The sequence below is a fragment of the Thalassophryne amazonica genome, chromosome 2 (genome assembly GCF_902500255.1).
Source record: "Thalassophryne amazonica chromosome 2, fThaAma1.1, whole genome shotgun sequence".
NCBI lineage: Eukaryota > Metazoa > Chordata > Actinopteri > Batrachoidiformes > Batrachoididae > Thalassophryne > Thalassophryne amazonica.
Window position 1 is genome coordinate 129,925,125 of NC_047104.1, and position 16,673 is coordinate 129,941,797.

A 16,673-nucleotide genomic window follows, 5' to 3' on the forward strand; every position below is an offset into this window, starting at 1 on the left:
TGCCAGTTTAATGACACTGCCACAAACTTTTATGACTTTTTTGTTGGTCTTAAATCCCATAGCAACTAGGAATAAATCGGATTATTTTGCTTCCACACAAACCATTCAGCTTTGTAACAGTGACATTGTTTGCAATATTGTTGCTCTGGGTACAGAAAAGAGGGAAACACCAGGAGATGCAGGGAAGGAGCAGATGTTCTCTGCAGGTCATGATGCAATCTTAATTCAAGTTACAACTTTTAATAAAGGTTTGGCAGTATTTATTGTGTGGTCTACACTGCCTGGTTTAAATTTATACTTATAAGATTTTTCAACATTTAAAACATTTGTTTGAAAATAAACAAAAAGTGCTGTTAAGGCCCTCTGACATGTGAAGAATAAGCAACTGCCCCTCAGAATTCAAGAATTTTTTAAGGAGAGGGAAAATATAATTTAAGGGGATTGTATCATTTTAAAATTACTGGCGCTCGGACGACCAGGAAAGTCTTTTTTTGTTTCTACTTGTGGCCCTAAAATATGGAATACTCGTAATCTGGTGAAGGAACTCAAGTGATGTCCAAATGTCAATCAGTTTAAACGCCAATATAAGGAACTGATGTTTTCTGAATATGTGAAAATTGTCTAAATTCTCTGAAAATTCAATTCATGGTTGAAGGACTATATAGCTGTTGGTTAAAGTATGGACAATTAAGTTATTAATTTTGTATTTGGGGGGGGGATTATGTGATGTGTGCTGTTATTGGTGTAGATATGATGAGGAATTTGAGTTTATTGATTATTTTAAGATGTCTGTGTTTTGCTGTTCTGCTCACTTTGTTTTGTTTTGGTTTTGCTGTGATAAGTAAAAGTTGCTGAGGTAAAAGGGGTAGGTGTATATAAGCTTTGCTTCTACCTATACCCTTTCGGTTGCATGGGTTGACTTGCTGAGTAATCAGTTTTGTTTTATTTTGTTTTGTTTTATTTTATTGCAAAGTGCCGAAAACTTGAACTTGAACTATTTGCTCATTTTGAAATGGATTCCTGGAACACTGTTATGTGGGCCGCTGAAGAGGAGGTACTGCTGGCCCACCACCACCAGAGGGCGCCCTGCTTGGAGTGCGGGCTCCAAGCACGAGAGGGCGCCGGACCCTGAGGAAGTGACAGCTGTCATTCATCCCCTGCACCAGCTGTCACTCGTTCATCATCATCATCACCATCTTAAAAGCCGGATCGGGACTCCACCTCCTCGCCGAGAAATCGACTACCGTGAGGTACACTTCTCTGCTGATTAACACGTTGTGTAGGATTCTGAATTTCTGTTGCAGCCGGTATCCTGTGGTGTTCACCCTTATCTGGGAAGTGGCGTGGAGCGTGACGACGACAACCGCGCTACAGATAAGTGGACACACTAGGAGCTGCACGAGTGTGTGATTCGGAGGTGGAGGTTCTCCTCCTACTGTGCACAAACTGTAGACCACTGAGTGTAAGGAGTTACACTCATTCATCTTTTTTCTGCTTTCTGCCAGCAGTACCAGGGTCGACAGCCGAAGACAGAGGTCACCTGGGGATTCGGGACTTGGCGGCTCCAGTGTTCTTCAGACCGTTGGTGGTGGAGGCCGTGTGGGACGCGGTCTCTCTCTCGTCGGGGTCTTCTATCTTCGAGCCTGCCCACACGTCACCTGGTGTTCATTGACTTTGCAATTTCTGTACATTTAGTTGTGTTTTGTCACAACAGTAAATTGTTACCTTTTGGCTTACTCATTGTCCGTTCATTTGCGCCCCCTGTTGTGGGTCCGTGCTACGACACCTTCCCAACAGGATTTCTCGGCCAATCGTCATGGATTCCGAGGGGCGTCAGCTCGAGCGTGAACGGCCAATGGCAGAGCCAGGAGCGCAGGCGTCAGCGGGAGGCGTGTTGAGTGAGCTGCAGCAGATCTTAACCGCCTTCACGGCTCGGTTGGATTTAGTGACCGAGCAGAATGTCCTCCTTAATCGGAGAGTGGAGGCTCTCGCCGCCAGGGTGGAAGCGCACGATCAGGGCGCTGCTGCAGCTCCTCCTCTGGCTGGTCCTGGGCCTGCATCAGACGTACCACTGGTCGTTCAACAAACCCCCCCACCATCCCCTGAAGCTTACATAAGCCCTCCGGAGCCGTACGGGGGCTGTGTCGAGACGTGCGCGGACAAACCACAATACAAGGGTGCGCTGCTCCATGTTGTGTGACACAGCACAGTTACAGACAGACTTTGTGTGGTTGATCAGAATTTTGGCTCTCTGTTGGGACTGTTTACACAGAGACTGCTACCTGCTGCTTTGGACTTTGAACTAATAGTCTTTTTCAAGACTTTTTTACTTTTTTACCTTTTTATTTATTTTTTTTTTTTTTACTTTTTTACTTGACTCTACTGGTGGTCGGCTCTCACTGCGGTATTGTATCACTTCTTGTTCCGGAGCACAGCGGTGTTTTTCTGTATCTGTTAGCTGTTTGATCTGCGCAGTTAGATTGATCTAGTTATCTAGATTACGATTTGTTTCCCAGTGTAATCTTTACGTGCCTTAACTAAAGCACTCCTTCTGCTGAATCACCTCTAAATTATTTACACATTATTCGCTTTGCGTGTTTTTAGGAATCCGCTAGCTTAGCGTAGCTACTAGCTCTTAGCCGATTTAGCATGGCGGCTTCTCCTGTCTCTCCCGCACTTTTCTGCTCTGGGTGTGAAATGTTTAGTTATTCCTCGGCCTCCTTTAGCAGTAATGGTACTTGTAATAAGTGTAGCTTATTCGTAGCTTTGGAGGCCAGGCTGGGCGAATTGGAGACTCGGCTCCGCACCGTGGAAAATTCTACAGCTAGCAAGGCCCCTGTAGTCGGTGTGGACCAAGGTAGCTTAGCCGCCGTTAGTTCCCCCCTGGCAGATCCCGAGCAGCCGGGAAAGCAGGCCGACTGGGTGACTGTGAGGAGGAAGCGTAGCCCTAAACAGAAGCCCCGTGTACACCGCCAACCCGTTCACATCTTTAACCGTTTTTCCCCACTCGACGATACACCCGCCGAGGATCAAACTCTGGTTATTGGCGACTCTGTTTTGAGAAATGTGAAGTTAGCGACACCAGCAACCATAGTCAATTGTCTTCCGGGGGCCAGAGCAGGCGACATTGAAGGAAATTTGAAACTGCTGGCTAAGGCTAAGCGTAAATTTGGTAAGATTGTAATTCACGTCGGCAGTAATGACACCCGGTTACGCCAATCGGAGGTCACTAAAATTAACATTGAATCGGTGTGTAACTTTGCAAAAACAATGTCGGACTCTGTAGTTTTCTCTGGGCCCCTCCCCAATCAGACCGGGAGTGACATGTTTAGCCGCATGTTCTCCTTGAATTGCTGGCTGTCTGAGTGGTGTCCAAAAAATGAGGTGGGCTTCATAGATAATTGGCAAAGCTTCTGGGGAAAACCTGGTCTTGTTAGGAGAGACGGCAGCCATCCCACTTTGGATGGAGCAGCTCTCATTTCTAGAAATCTGGCCAATTTTCTTAAATCCTCCAAACCGTGACTATCCAGGGTTGGGACCAGGAAGCAGAGTTGTAGTCTTACACACCTCTCTGCAGCTTCTCTCCCCCTGCCATCCCCTCATTACCCCATCCCCGTAGAGACGGTGCCTGCTCCCAGACTACCAATAACCAGCAAAAATCTATTTAAGCATAAAAATTCAAAAAGAAAAAATAATATAGCACCTTCAACTGCACCACAGACTAAAACAGTTAAATGTGGTCTATTAAACATTAGGTCTCTCTCTTCTAAGTCCCTGTTGGTAAATGATATAATAATTGATCAACATATTGATTTATTCTGCCTAACAGAAACCTGGTTACAGCAGGATGAATATGTTAGTTTAAATGAGTCAACACCCCCGAGTCACACTAACTGTCAGAATGCTCGTAGCACGGGCCGGGGTGGAGGATTAGCAGCAATCTTCCATTCCAGCTTATTAATTAATCCAAAACCCAGACAGAGCTTTAATTCATTTGAAAGCTTGTCTCTTAGTCTTGTCCATCCAAATTGGAAGTCCCAAAAACCAGTTTTATTTGTTATTATCTATCGTCCACCTGGTCGTTACTGTGAGTTTCTCTGTGAATTTTCAGACCTTTTGTCTGACTTAGTGCTTAGCTCAGATAAGATAATTATAGTGGGCGATTTTAACATCCACACAGATGCTGAGAATGACAGCCTCAACACTGCATTTAATCTATTATTAGACTCTATTGGCTTTGCTCAAAAAGTAAATGAGTCCACCCACCACTTTAATCATATCTTAGATCTTGTTCTGACTTATGGTATGGAAATAGAAGACTTAACAGTATTCCCTGATAACTCCCTTCTGTCTGATCATTTCTTAATAACATTTACATTTACTCTGATGGACTACCCAGCAGTGGGGAATAAGTTTCATTACACTAGAAGTCTTTCAGAAAGCGCTGTAACTAGGTTTAAGGATATGATTCCTTCTTTATGTTCTCTAATGCCATATACCAACACAGTGCAGAGTAGCTACCTAAACTCTGTAAGGGAGATAGAGTATCTCGTCAATAGTTTTACATCCTCATTGAAGACAACTTTGGATGCTGTAGCTCCTCTGAAAAAGAGAGCTTTAAATCAGAAGTGTCTGACTCCGTGGTATAACTCACAAACTCGTAGCTTAAAGCAGATAACCCGTAAGTTGGAGAGGAAATGGCGTCTCACTAATTTAGAAGATCTTCACTTAGCCTGGAAAAAGAGTCTGTTGCTCTATAAAAAAGCCCTTCGTAAAGCTAGGACATCTTTCTACTCATCACTAATTGAAGAAAATAAGAACAACCCTAGGTTTCTTTTCAGCACTGTAGCCAGGCTGACAAAGAGTCAGAGCTCTATTGAGCTGAGTATTCCATTAACTTTAACTAGTAATGACTTCATGACTTTCTTTGCTAACAAAATTTTAACTATTAGAGAAAAAATTACTCATAACCATCCCAAAGACGTATCGTTATCTTTGGCTGCTTTCAGTGATGCCGGTATTTGGTTAGACTCTTTCTCTCCGATTGTTCTGTCTGAGTTATTCTCATTAGTTACTTCATCCAAACCATCAACATGTTTATTAGACCCCATTCCTACCAGGCTGCTCAAGGAAGCCCTACCATTATTTAATGCTTCGATCTTAAATATGATCAATCTATCTTTGTTAGTTGGCTATGTACCACAGGCTTTTAAGGTGGCAGTAATTAAACCATTACTTAAAAAGCCATCACTTGACCCAGCTATCTTAGCTAATTATAGGCCAATCTCCAACCTTCCTTTTCTCTCAAAAATTCTTGAAAGGGTAGTTGTAAAACAGCTAACTGATCATCTGCAGAGGAATGGTCTATTTGAAGAGTTTCAGTCAGGTTTTAGAATTCATCATAGTACAGAAACAGCATTAGTGAAGGTTACAAATGATCTTCTTATGGCCTCGGACAGTGGACTCATCTCTGTGCTTGTTCTGTTAGATCTCAGTGCTGCTTTTGATACTGTTGACCATAAAATTTTATTACAGAGATTAGAGCATGCCATAGGTATTAAAGGCACTGCGCTGCGGTGGTTTGAATCATATTTGTCTAATAGATTACAATTTGTTCATGTAAATGGGGAATCTTCTTCACAGACTAAAGTCAATTATGGAGTTCCACAAGGTTCTGTGCTAGGACCAATTTTATTCACTTTATACATGCTTCCCTTAGGCAGTATTATTAGACGGTATTGCTTAAATTTTCATTGTTACGCAGATGATACCCAGCTTTATCTATCCATGAAGCCAGAGGACACACACCAATTAGCTAAACTGCAGGATTGTCTTACAGACATAAAGACATGGATGACCTCTAATTTCCTGCTTTTAAACTCAGATAAAACTGAAGTTATTGTACTTGGCCCCACAAATCTTAGAAACATGGTGTCTAACCAGATCCTTACTCTGGATGGCATTACCCTGACCTCTAGTAATACTGTGAGAAATCTTGGAGTCATTTTTGATCAGGATATGTCATTCAAAGTGCATATTAAACAAATATGTAGGACTGCTTTTTTGCATTTACGCAATATCTCTAAAATCAGAAAGGTCTTGTCTCAGAGTGATGCTGAAAAACTAATTCATGCATTTATTTCCTCTAGGCTGGACTATTGTAATTCATTATTATCAGGTTGTCCTAAAAGTTCCCTAAAAAGCCTTCAGTTAATTCAAAATGCTGCAGCTAGAGTACTGACGGGGACTGGAAGGAGAGAGCATATCTCACCCATATTGGCCTCTCTTCATTGGCTTCCTGTTAATTCTAGAATAGAATTTAAAATTCTTCTTCTTACTTATAAGGTTTTGAATAATCAGGTCCCATCTTATCTTAGGGACCTCGTAGTACCATATTACCCCAATAGAGCGCTTCGCTCTCAGACTGCAGGCTTACTTGTAGTTCCTAGGGTTTGTAAGAGTAGAATGGGAGGCAGAGCCTTCAGCTTTCAGGCTCCTCTCCTGTGGAACCAGCTCCCAATTCAGATCAGGGAGACAGACACCCTCTCTACTTTTAAGATTAGGCTTAAAACTTTCCTTTTTGCTAAAGCTTATAGTTAGGGCTGGATCAGGTGACCCTGAACCATCCCTTAGTTATGCTGCTATAGACGTAGACTGCTGGGGGGTTCCCATGATGCACTGTTTCTTTTTCTTTTTGCTCTGTATGCACCACTCTGCATTTAATCATTAGTGATCGATCTCTGCTCCCCTCCACAGCATGTCTTTTTCCTGGTTCTCTCCCTCAGCCCCAACCAGTCCCAGCAGAAGACTGCCCCTCCCTGAGCCTGGTTCTGCTGGAGGTTTCTTCCTGTTAAAAGGGAGTTTTTCCTTCCCACTGTAGCCAAGTGCTTGCTCACAGGGGGTCGTTTTGACCGTTGGGGTTTTACATAATTATTGTATGGCCTTGCCTTACAATATAAAGCGCCTTGGGGCAACTGTTTGTTGTGATTTGGCGCTATATAAAAAAAATTGATTGATTGATTGATTGATTCCTCATGCAGTGTTCGCTCGTCTTTTCACAGCGCCCTGTCATGTACGCCTCAGATGCTAGCCGGGTAGCTTATGTTATCAATCTGCTTCGAGGAGAGGCACGCGCATGGGCTACGGCGCTTTGGGAGCAGAACTCACGGCTCCTAACGTCTTATACTGGGTTTGTACGGGAGTTCAAACAAGTGTTTGATCATCCTAACAGAGGCGAGACTGCTTCAAACGTGCTGCTGTCGATAAGACAGGGGCGCCGTAGCGCAGCCGAGTATGCAGTCGACTTCCGCATCGCGGCAGCGAGGTCCGGCTGGAATAACGTTGCGCTCCGCGCCGCCTTCGTAAATGGACTGTCACCGGTCCTCAAGGAGCACCTACTGGCGAAGGAGGAACCGCGGGATTTTGACGGGCTTGTTGATTTGGTTATACGCTTAGACAACCGTTTGACTGAGCATCGTCGGGAGCAGGCCGGGGGGCGTGACCGGGTACGAGCCGTCCCTCCCCCTTCCGGTTCCGATAAGACGTTGTCCCCACGCTTCACTGCCAGAGGGCCCCGTGGGGCTACAGCTCCCCCTGCTGAGGAGGCTATGGACACGAGCAGGGCCAAAGTACAATTAAGTGACAGACAAAGGAGACTGGCCCGCGGGGAGTGTTTTGTCTGCGGCTCTTGTGAGCATATGCAGAGGGACTGCCCTGAACGGTCAAACTACAACGCCCGTCCTTAGAAACTGGGCTAAGGGTGGGCCATAACACACACGCGGAGAGACCCCGCAGATCGGCACGAATCCCAGTAACAATCCTTTGTGAGGAGTTAACCCTTCACGCCCCAGCACTGATAGACACGGGGTCAGAGGGGAATCTGCTGGACAGCAGATGGGCAGGGGAAGTAGGGCTCCCTCTGGTGGCTCTGCCGGCACCATTGCAGGTGCGAGCACTAGATGGCACCCTGCTTCCATTGATCACACATCAGACACAACCAGTGACATTGATTGTGTCTGGGAATCACAGGGAGGAGATAGTGTTCCATGCAACACCATCTACCTCCCGAGTGATTTTGGGCTTTCCATGGATGGTGAAGCACAATCCCCGGGTTGATTGGCCGTCCGGGGTTGTGACGCAGTGGAGCGAAGCCTGCCACCGGGAGTGTTTAGGATCCTCGGTTCCCCCCGGCACTACAGCTAATGAGGAGGTCACAGTCCCCCCCAATCTATCGGCGGTGCCAGAGGAGTACCACGATCTTGCTGACGTTTTCAGCAAAGATCTGGCGCTCACTCTTCCTCCGCACCGGCCGTACGATTGTGCCATCGATTTAGTCCCGGGCGGTGAGTACCCGTCCAGTAGGTTGTACAACCTCTCACGTCCGGAACGCGAATCAATGGAGACCTACATCCGGGACTCCTTAGCTGCCGGGCTGATCCGGAACTCCACCTCCCCGATGGGTGCTGGTTTCTTTTTTGTGGGCAAGAAAGACGGCGGACTCCGTCCATGCATTGATTACAGAGGGCTGAACGAGATCACGGTTCGCAACCGATACCCGTTACCTCTGTTGGATTCAGTGTTCACGCCCCTGCATGGAGCCCAAATCTTTACGAAATTGGATCTTAGAAATGCGTACCACCTGGTTCGGATCCGGAAGGGAGACGAATGGAAGACGGCATTCAACACCCCGTTAGGTCACTTCAAGTACCTGGTCATACCGTTCGGCCTCACTATCGCCCCCGCGACGTTCCAAGCCTTGGTAAATGACGTCTTGCGGGACTTCCTGCATCGGTTCGTCTTCGTATATCTGGATAATATACTCATCTTTTCTCCGGACCCTGAGACCCATGTCCAGCATGTACGTCAGGTCCTACAGCGGTTGTTGGAGAACCGGCTGTTTGTGAAGGGCGAGAAGTGCGAGTTCCACCGCACTTCTTTGTCCTTCCTGGGGTTCATCATCTCCTCCAACTCCGTCGCCCCTGATCCGGCTAAGGTTGCGGCGGTGAGAGATTGGCCCCAACCAACAAGCCGCAGGAAACTACAGCAGTTCCTCGGTTTTGCAAATTTTTACAGGAGGTTCATCAAAGGTTACAGTCAGGTAGTTAGCCCCCTGACTGCCCTGACCTCCACCAAGGTCCCCTTTGCCTGGTCGGATCGGTGCGAAGCCGCGTTCCAGGAGTTGAAACGCCGGTTCTCGACTGCGCCAGTTCTGGTGCAGCCTGACCCTGATCGCCAGTACGTAGTAGAAGTGGACGCCTCTGACTCAGGGATAGGAGCCGTGCTGTCCCAGAGCGTGGAGGCTGATAAAGTTCTCCATCCTTGTGCCTTTTATTCCCGCAGGTTGACCCCAGCTGAACGGAACTATGACGTTGGCAATCGGGAACTTCTTGCGGTGAAGGAGGCTCTTGAAGAGTGGAGACACCTACTGGAGGGGGCTTCGTTGCCCTTCACGGTTTTCACTGACCATCGGAACCTGGAGTACATCCGGACCGCCAAGCGGCTGAACCCCAGGCAAGCCCGCTGGTCTCTGTTCTTCGGGCGCTTTGACTTCCGGATTACATACCGCCCCGGGACCAAGAACCAAAAATCAGACGCCTTGTCCCGGGTGCACAAAGAAGAAGCCAAAGCGGGGCTGTCGAACCCCACCGAGACCATCATCCCCGAGTCCACTGTCGTGGCCGCCCTTACCTGGGACGTGGAGAAGACCGTCCGGGAGGCCCTGACCAGGAGCCCGGACCCGGGGACTGGCCCCAAGAACAGACTGTACGTCCCACCAGAGGCAAGAGCTGCCGTATTGGACTTCTGTCACGGGTCCAAGCTCTCCTGTCATCCCGGGGTGCGTAGGACCGTGGCAGTGGTCCAGCAGCGCTTCTGGTGGGCATCCCTGGAAACCGACGTCCGGGACTACATCCAGGCCTGTACCATCTGCGCCAGGGGCAAGGCAGACCATCGGAGGACGACGGGCCTCCTCCAACCCCTGCCGGTGCCTCATCGCCCCTGGTCTCACATCGGCCTGGATTTCATCACGGGCCTCCCGCCGTCCCAGGGCAACAACGTAATCCTCACGATAGTGGACCGGTTCTCCAAGGCGGCCCACTTCGTGGCCCTCCCGAAGCTCCCGACGGCCCAGGAGACGGCAGACCTCCTGGTCCACCACGTCATGTGGCTGCATGGGATACCGTCGGACATCGTCTCGGATCGTGGTCCCCAGTTCTCTTCACAGGTGTGGAAGAGTTTCTGCAAGGAGCTGGGGGCCACCGTGAGTCTCTCTTCCGGGTACCACCCCCAGACCAACGGCCAGGCAGAGCGGGCCAACCAGGAGTTGGAGCAGGCCCTTCGGTGTGTCACCTCCGCACATCCGGCGGCCTGGAGTCACCATCTGGCCTGGATCGAGTATGCCCACAACAGCCAAGTTTCGTCTGCTACCGGCCTCTCCCCTTTTGAGGTGTGTTTGGGGTACCAGCCCCCATTGTTCCTGCTGGTGGAGGGAGAGGTCGGTGTGCCCTCGGTCCAGGCCCACCTTCGGAGATGTCGCCGGGTGTGGCGGACCGCCCGCTCTGCCCTGTTAAAGGCCCGGACGAGGGCCAAGTCCCATGCAGACCGCCGACGGTCCCCGGCCCCCACGTTCCAGCCCGGGCAGGAGGTGTGGCTCTCGACCAAGGACATTCCCCTCTGTGTGGACTCCCCCAAACTGAAAGACAGATACATCGGACCCTTCCCCATCCTCAAGATCATCAACCCGGCCGCAGTGAAGCTCCAACTCCCAGCTTCACTGCGGATCCACCCGGTATTCCACGTGTCCCATATAAAGCCTCACCACACCTCGCCCCTCTGTGCACCTGGACCTACGCCGCCTCCTGCCCGGCTCATCGACGGGGAGCCTGCTTGGACGGTCCGCAGGCTCCTGGACGTCCGTCGTAAGGGCCGGGGGTTCCAATATCTGGTGGACTGGGAGGGGTATGGACCTGAGGAACGCTCCTGGGTGAAGAGGAGCTTCATCCTGGACCCGGCCCTCCTGCCGAGTTCTACAGCCGACACTTTAAGGGGATTGTATCATTTTAAAAATTACTGGCGCTCGGACGACCAGGAAAGTCTTTTTTTGTTTCTACTTGTGGCCCTAAAATATGGAATACTCGTAATCTGGTGAAGGAACTCAAGTGATGTCCAAATGTCAATCAGTTTAAATGCCAATATAAGGAACTGATGTTTTCTGAATATGTGAAAATTGTCTAAATTCTCTGAAAATTCAATTCATGGTTGAAGGACTATATAGCTGTTGGTTAAAGTATGGACAATTAAGTTATTAATTTTGTATTTGGGGGGGGATTATGTGATGTGTGCTGTTATTGGTGTAGATATGATGAGGAATTTGAGTTTATTGATTATTTTAAGATGTCTGTGTTTTGCTGTTCTGCTCACTTTGTTTTGTTTTGGTTTTGCTGTGATAAGTAAAAGTTGCTGAGGTAAAAGGGGTAGGTGTATATAAGCTTTGCTTCTACCTATACCCTTTCGGTTGCATGGGTTGACTTGCTGAGTAATCAGTTTTGTTTTATTTTGTTTTGTTTTATTTTATTGCAAAGTGCCGAAAACTTGAACTTGAACTATTTGCTCATTTTGAAATGGATTCCTGGAACACTGTTATGTGGGCCGCTGAAGAGGAGGTACTGCTGGCCCACCACCACCAGAGGGCGCCCTGCTTGGAGTGCGGGCTCCAAGCACGAGAGGGCGCCGGACCCTGAGGAAGTGACAGCTGTCATTCATCCCCTGCACCAGCTGTCACTCGTTCATCATCATCATCACCATCTTAAAAGCCGGATCGGGACTCCACCTCCTCGCCGAGAAATCGACTACCGTGAGGTACACTTCTCTGCTGATTAACACGTTGTGTAGGATTCTGAATTTCTGTTGCAGCCGGTATCCTGTGGTGTTCACCCTTATCTGGGAAGTGGCGTGGAGCGTGACGACGACAACCGCGCTACAGATAAGTGGACACACTAGGAGCTGCACGAGTGTGTGATTCGGAGGTGGAGGTTCTCCTCCTACTGTGCACAAACTGTAGACCACTGAGTGTAAGGAGTTACACTCATTCATCTTTTTTCTGCTTTCTGCCAGCAGTACCAGGGTCGACAGCCGAAGACAGAGGTCACCTGGGGATTCGGGACTTGGCGGCTCCGGTGTTCTTCAGACCGTTGGTGGTGGAGGCCGTGTGGGACGCGGTCTCTCTCTCGTCGGGGTCTTCTATCTTCGAGCCTGCCCACACGTCACCTGGTGTTCATTGACTTTGCAATTTCTGTACATTTAGTTGTGTTTTGTCACAACAGTAAATTGTTACCTTTTGGCTTACTCATTGTCCGTTCATTTGCGCCCCCTGTTGTGGGTCCGTGCTACGACACCTTCCCAACAAACACATTTCAAAAAAGCTGGGACAGGGGCAACAAAAGACTGGGAAAGTTGATGAATGCTCAAAGAACACCTGTTTGGAACATTCCACAGGTGAACAGGTTACTTGGAAACAGGTGAGTGTCATAATTGGGTATAAAAGGCGCATCCCCAAAAAGACTCAGCCATTCACAATCAAAGAATGGGCGAGGATCACCACTTTGTGAACAACTGCATGAAAAAATAGTCCAACAGTTTAAGAACAATGTTTCTCAATGTTCAATTGCAAAGAATTTAGGGATTCCATCATCTACAGTCCATAATATAATCAGAAGATTCAGAGAATCTGGAGAACTTTCTACATGTAAGCGGTAAGGCTGAACACCAACATTGAATGCCCTTGATCTTTGATCCCTCAGGCGGCACTGCATTAAAAACCGACATCATTGTGTGAAGGATCTTGCCACGTGGGCTCAGGAACACTTCAGAAAAACATTTTCAGTTAACACAGTTCGTCGCTACATCTACAAGTGCAAGTTGAAACTCTACCATGCAAAGTGAAAACCATACATCAACATCATCCAGAAATGCTGCCACCTTCTCTGGGCCCGAGCTCATTTGAAATGGACAGATGCAAAGTGGAAAAGTGTGCTGTGGTCTGATGAGTCCACATTTCACATTCTTTTTGGAAATCATGGATGTTGTGTCCTCCAGACAAAAGAGGAAAAAGACCATCCTGGTTGTTACCAGCGCAAAGTTCAAAAGCCAGCATCTGTGGTGGTATGGGGGTGTGTTAGTGCCCATGGCATGGTCAACTTACACATCTGTGATGGCACCATCAGTGCTGAAAGGTACATCCAGCTTTTGGTGCAACACATGCTGCCATCCTAGCAACGTCTTTTTCAGGGATGTCCCTGCTTATTTCAGCAAGACAATGCCAAGCCACATTCTGCACGTGTTACAACAGCATGGCTTCGTAGCGTGGCGGGTACTAGACTGACCTGCCTGCAGTCCAGACCTGTCGCTCATTGAAAATGTGTGGCGCATTATGAAGCGCAAAATACGACAACGGAGACTCTGGACTGTTGAACAACTGAAGTTGTACATCAAGGAAGAATGGGAAAAAAATTCCACCTACAAAGCTTCAACAATTAGTGTCCTCAGTTCCCAAATGCTTATTGAGTGTTGTTAGAAGGAAAGGTGATGTAACACAGTGCTATGTTTACCACTGCCCCTGCTTTTTTTTAAACATGTTGCAGGCATCCATTTCAAAATGAGCAAATATTTGCACAAAACAATGAGGTTTATCAGTTTGAACATAAAATATCTTGTCTTTGTGGTGTATTCAATTGAATATAGGTTGAAGTGGATTTGCAAATCATTGTATTCTGTTTTTATTTACATTTTACACAACATCCAAACTTCATTGGAATTGGGGTTGTAATAGCCATGTAATGAATGAATTATTAACCTCGTTTGCTCGGTTAATAATCCTTTAATATTTTTGATCAAAGATGAACACAGTGAAAACGGAAAGTTGATAGGACTAATATTTTTGGAGAAATTAGGGATATTAGGTAACAACAATGAACAATGGACATTGATAATTCAATAGTGGACTCACACACCATAGCAGCTTGGCAGTAAATCATCTATATATTAAATAGAAAGTGACCTCTGTGTACGTCTATGCGTGCCTGTGTATAACTTTGATCACAGACAAACTGGGGAGACCTGACATTTGCCGTTTGGTGTGCTTATGTATCGTGAGTCAAGGATGAACGCCCCCAAAATGGAATGTTGACAGTGAGCAATGGACATTGATAATTACATTCTGGACTCACATGCCATTCCAGCAGTGGCGGTAAATCATCTATATATTAAAAGGGACACAGGCACTGTGTGTGTGTATGCATGTGTGAGTGCACCTTCAAACACGGACAAACTGGGGAGAGCTGACATTTGCCATTTGGTATGCTTATGTATTGTGGGTGAAGGATGAATGTTGCCAAAACAAAACGCCGATAAGGCTAATATTTTTGGAGAAATTATGGATATTAGCTAACAACAGTGAACACTGGATGTTGATATTTGCATTCTGGCCTCGCATGCCATTCCAAATCATATAGAAACTTTGCATAATTTATTACCACCCTTGAAGAATTTCACACTACCCAGTCTACAGCCCATGGAACCCCATGGGCATAGAGCTGGTTTCCATTCCTGGCATCCCTCTGTCTGCGGGGAGATGATGGTGTAGCGTCCAGTTTTTTTGTTGTTGTTGTTTTTTTTGTTGTTTTTTTTGCTTTTTTGTTTGTTTGATTTTAGGGGAAAATAATGAAATTTTTGGTGCACGTGTGTGTTTCTTATGAATAAGCTGGCACTTTCAGACACTGGGACTTTGGTCTGTTCTACTACATTTTTTCAATGATATATTAAATCTAACACACCTGAGAGCCCTATAGCTTGATGACCTGTGGAACACAGTCTAAAGTGGATAGTGCAAAAGCATTTGGGGTGTGTCTCTTTCAACATTCCTGTTTACACAGCATGTCTGAGCACAAACGTACGGCACACAGGACAAACGAGTGCAAGAGTATGGATGCTTGGTGTGAAACTGACACAAGGAGATACAGTTGCAGTGCACGAGTGCTCCTTTGCTAATGCTTTTAATCAGAAATGTGCATTTGTGGTCTCTGTCAGATCGATGACCTGAAGATGAAAGTCCAAGACCTGAACGGGAAGTTTAAGAAGCCCGTTTTGAAGAAGGTGCGGATGTCGGCTGATGCCATGCTTGCAGCTCTGCTTGGGTCCAAACACAAAGTGTCCATGGACCTAAGAGCCAACCTGAAGCAGGTCAAAAAGGAGGTGAAAGAAGAGGTTGGTCATTCAGATCTTATATTAGACAGTTGTTAGATATATTTGTTGTAAGTTTAAGTTTAACTATTGTTTTGTTATTTTATTTCCTTTATTTGTTTTGGCATTAAGTCATTATTTTACTTAAGGATTGTATTCTCAGTTTCATTTACTTTTCATCTGTTATTTGTTGGATTTGTTTGTTTATGTGCATGTTGAACTGGATTTAACCGGTTTTACCACTCAGAACAAAGAGATTCAGGTTACATTATAAATCATACATGTCCCGTTGTCTCGAGGGTCAGTGGCGGGGGGTGGGACCTCCCCTGAATGCCCAGTGGGACCAATAAGGGAAGGATTTTGTGAAATAAGGTCTGGCTTTGTGACGCCCATCTTGTCTTTTATAAAAACTGTTTGTGTCCATTGTTTGGGGTTCTGAACGGGCGGATTTCATACGTGAGAGAAGTTCTTCAGAATCCAGGCCTGATTTCCACTGTGACTTTGCATAAATATGAGTAATAAGTGTGTAATAGTTTGAGTTTGTACTTTGTGAGGGACAGCATTACAGTAAGAGCCGGGAGGGAGTAACACACTGAAGTACTATCTATGGCAAACTCTAAACATTTAGGCTTTATTAATTTTTTAATCAACTTGTTTGTGTTTTTGCCCCAAGAATGTACATAAGTGTAGCATACTGTCAACCAGTCTGTATAAAAAATAAAGCTAAAAAAAAAAAAAAAATCATAATCACACACAATAAAAAGAGGTTGAATTTTTGTGAATTCCAGTACTGGTTGTAATTGCATTCAGTGCTTTCAATCAGTCTTTTTTCCACAGGAGAAACAGACAAGTGACTGGAGGAAGAACATTGAAGATAAAGCTGGAATGGACGGAAGAAAGAAAATGTTTGAGACCGAAGCCTGAATGCATCAGCAGAGCATCACCGTGTTTTGTGTTGTTTACTGTATCAAATATCACAAGATGTTATGTGCCCATATTGTTGTGAAATTCTATAAATGATAGCAACAATAAATGACGTTGTGAAATTGTATATTTAAATGTCTCTATCAGCCAGTTATCCTTTCAGACTAACTTCAAAATTACACTTAAGCCACACAGACAAAATTGTTCTCAGTCAACTTGCAAAAATGGTCAGATAATTCAAAAACAATCCTGACGACGTAGTCTGCGATTGATGCTGTGCAAAATCAAACCCCGCCATGTTTGTTTCTAAGCTAAGCACCACTGACGCTAGTGTGCGATGCGGCGTGCAATAGCACAAAATGTACAGAACAAAAATTGCAGGCTAAATGTCAAAGTTGTGGAGGTAAGATGGTTTAAAAGAAATTAAGACAAGTGACCCTCGTTTAATAATAATATATTTTGGAGGAGGTGTGTTCATTGGATACTTGCGTTTTGGCGATGTTGTGCATTCCATT

General features: G+C 46.2%; 1 protein-coding gene across 3 annotated transcripts in view; it reads left to right on the forward strand.

Annotated features, from left to right (window-relative positions):
- The window catches only part of LOC117530354 (troponin I, fast skeletal muscle-like), a 49,952-nt gene extending 33,690 nt beyond the window's left edge, over window positions 1–16,262 (forward strand). For all 3 annotated transcript variants that reach the window (XM_034193202.1, XM_034193221.1, XM_034193212.1), the window contains exons 5-6: window positions 15,082–15,258; window positions 16,072–16,262. In XM_034193202.1, the coding sequence (XP_034049093.1) occupies window positions 15,082–15,258; window positions 16,072–16,158 (264 nt within the window). In that variant the 3' untranslated portion in view covers window positions 16,159–16,262. The remainder of the gene's footprint in view (window positions 1–15,081; window positions 15,259–16,071) is intronic.
- The last annotated feature ends 411 nt before the right edge of the window (window positions 16,263–16,673 follow it).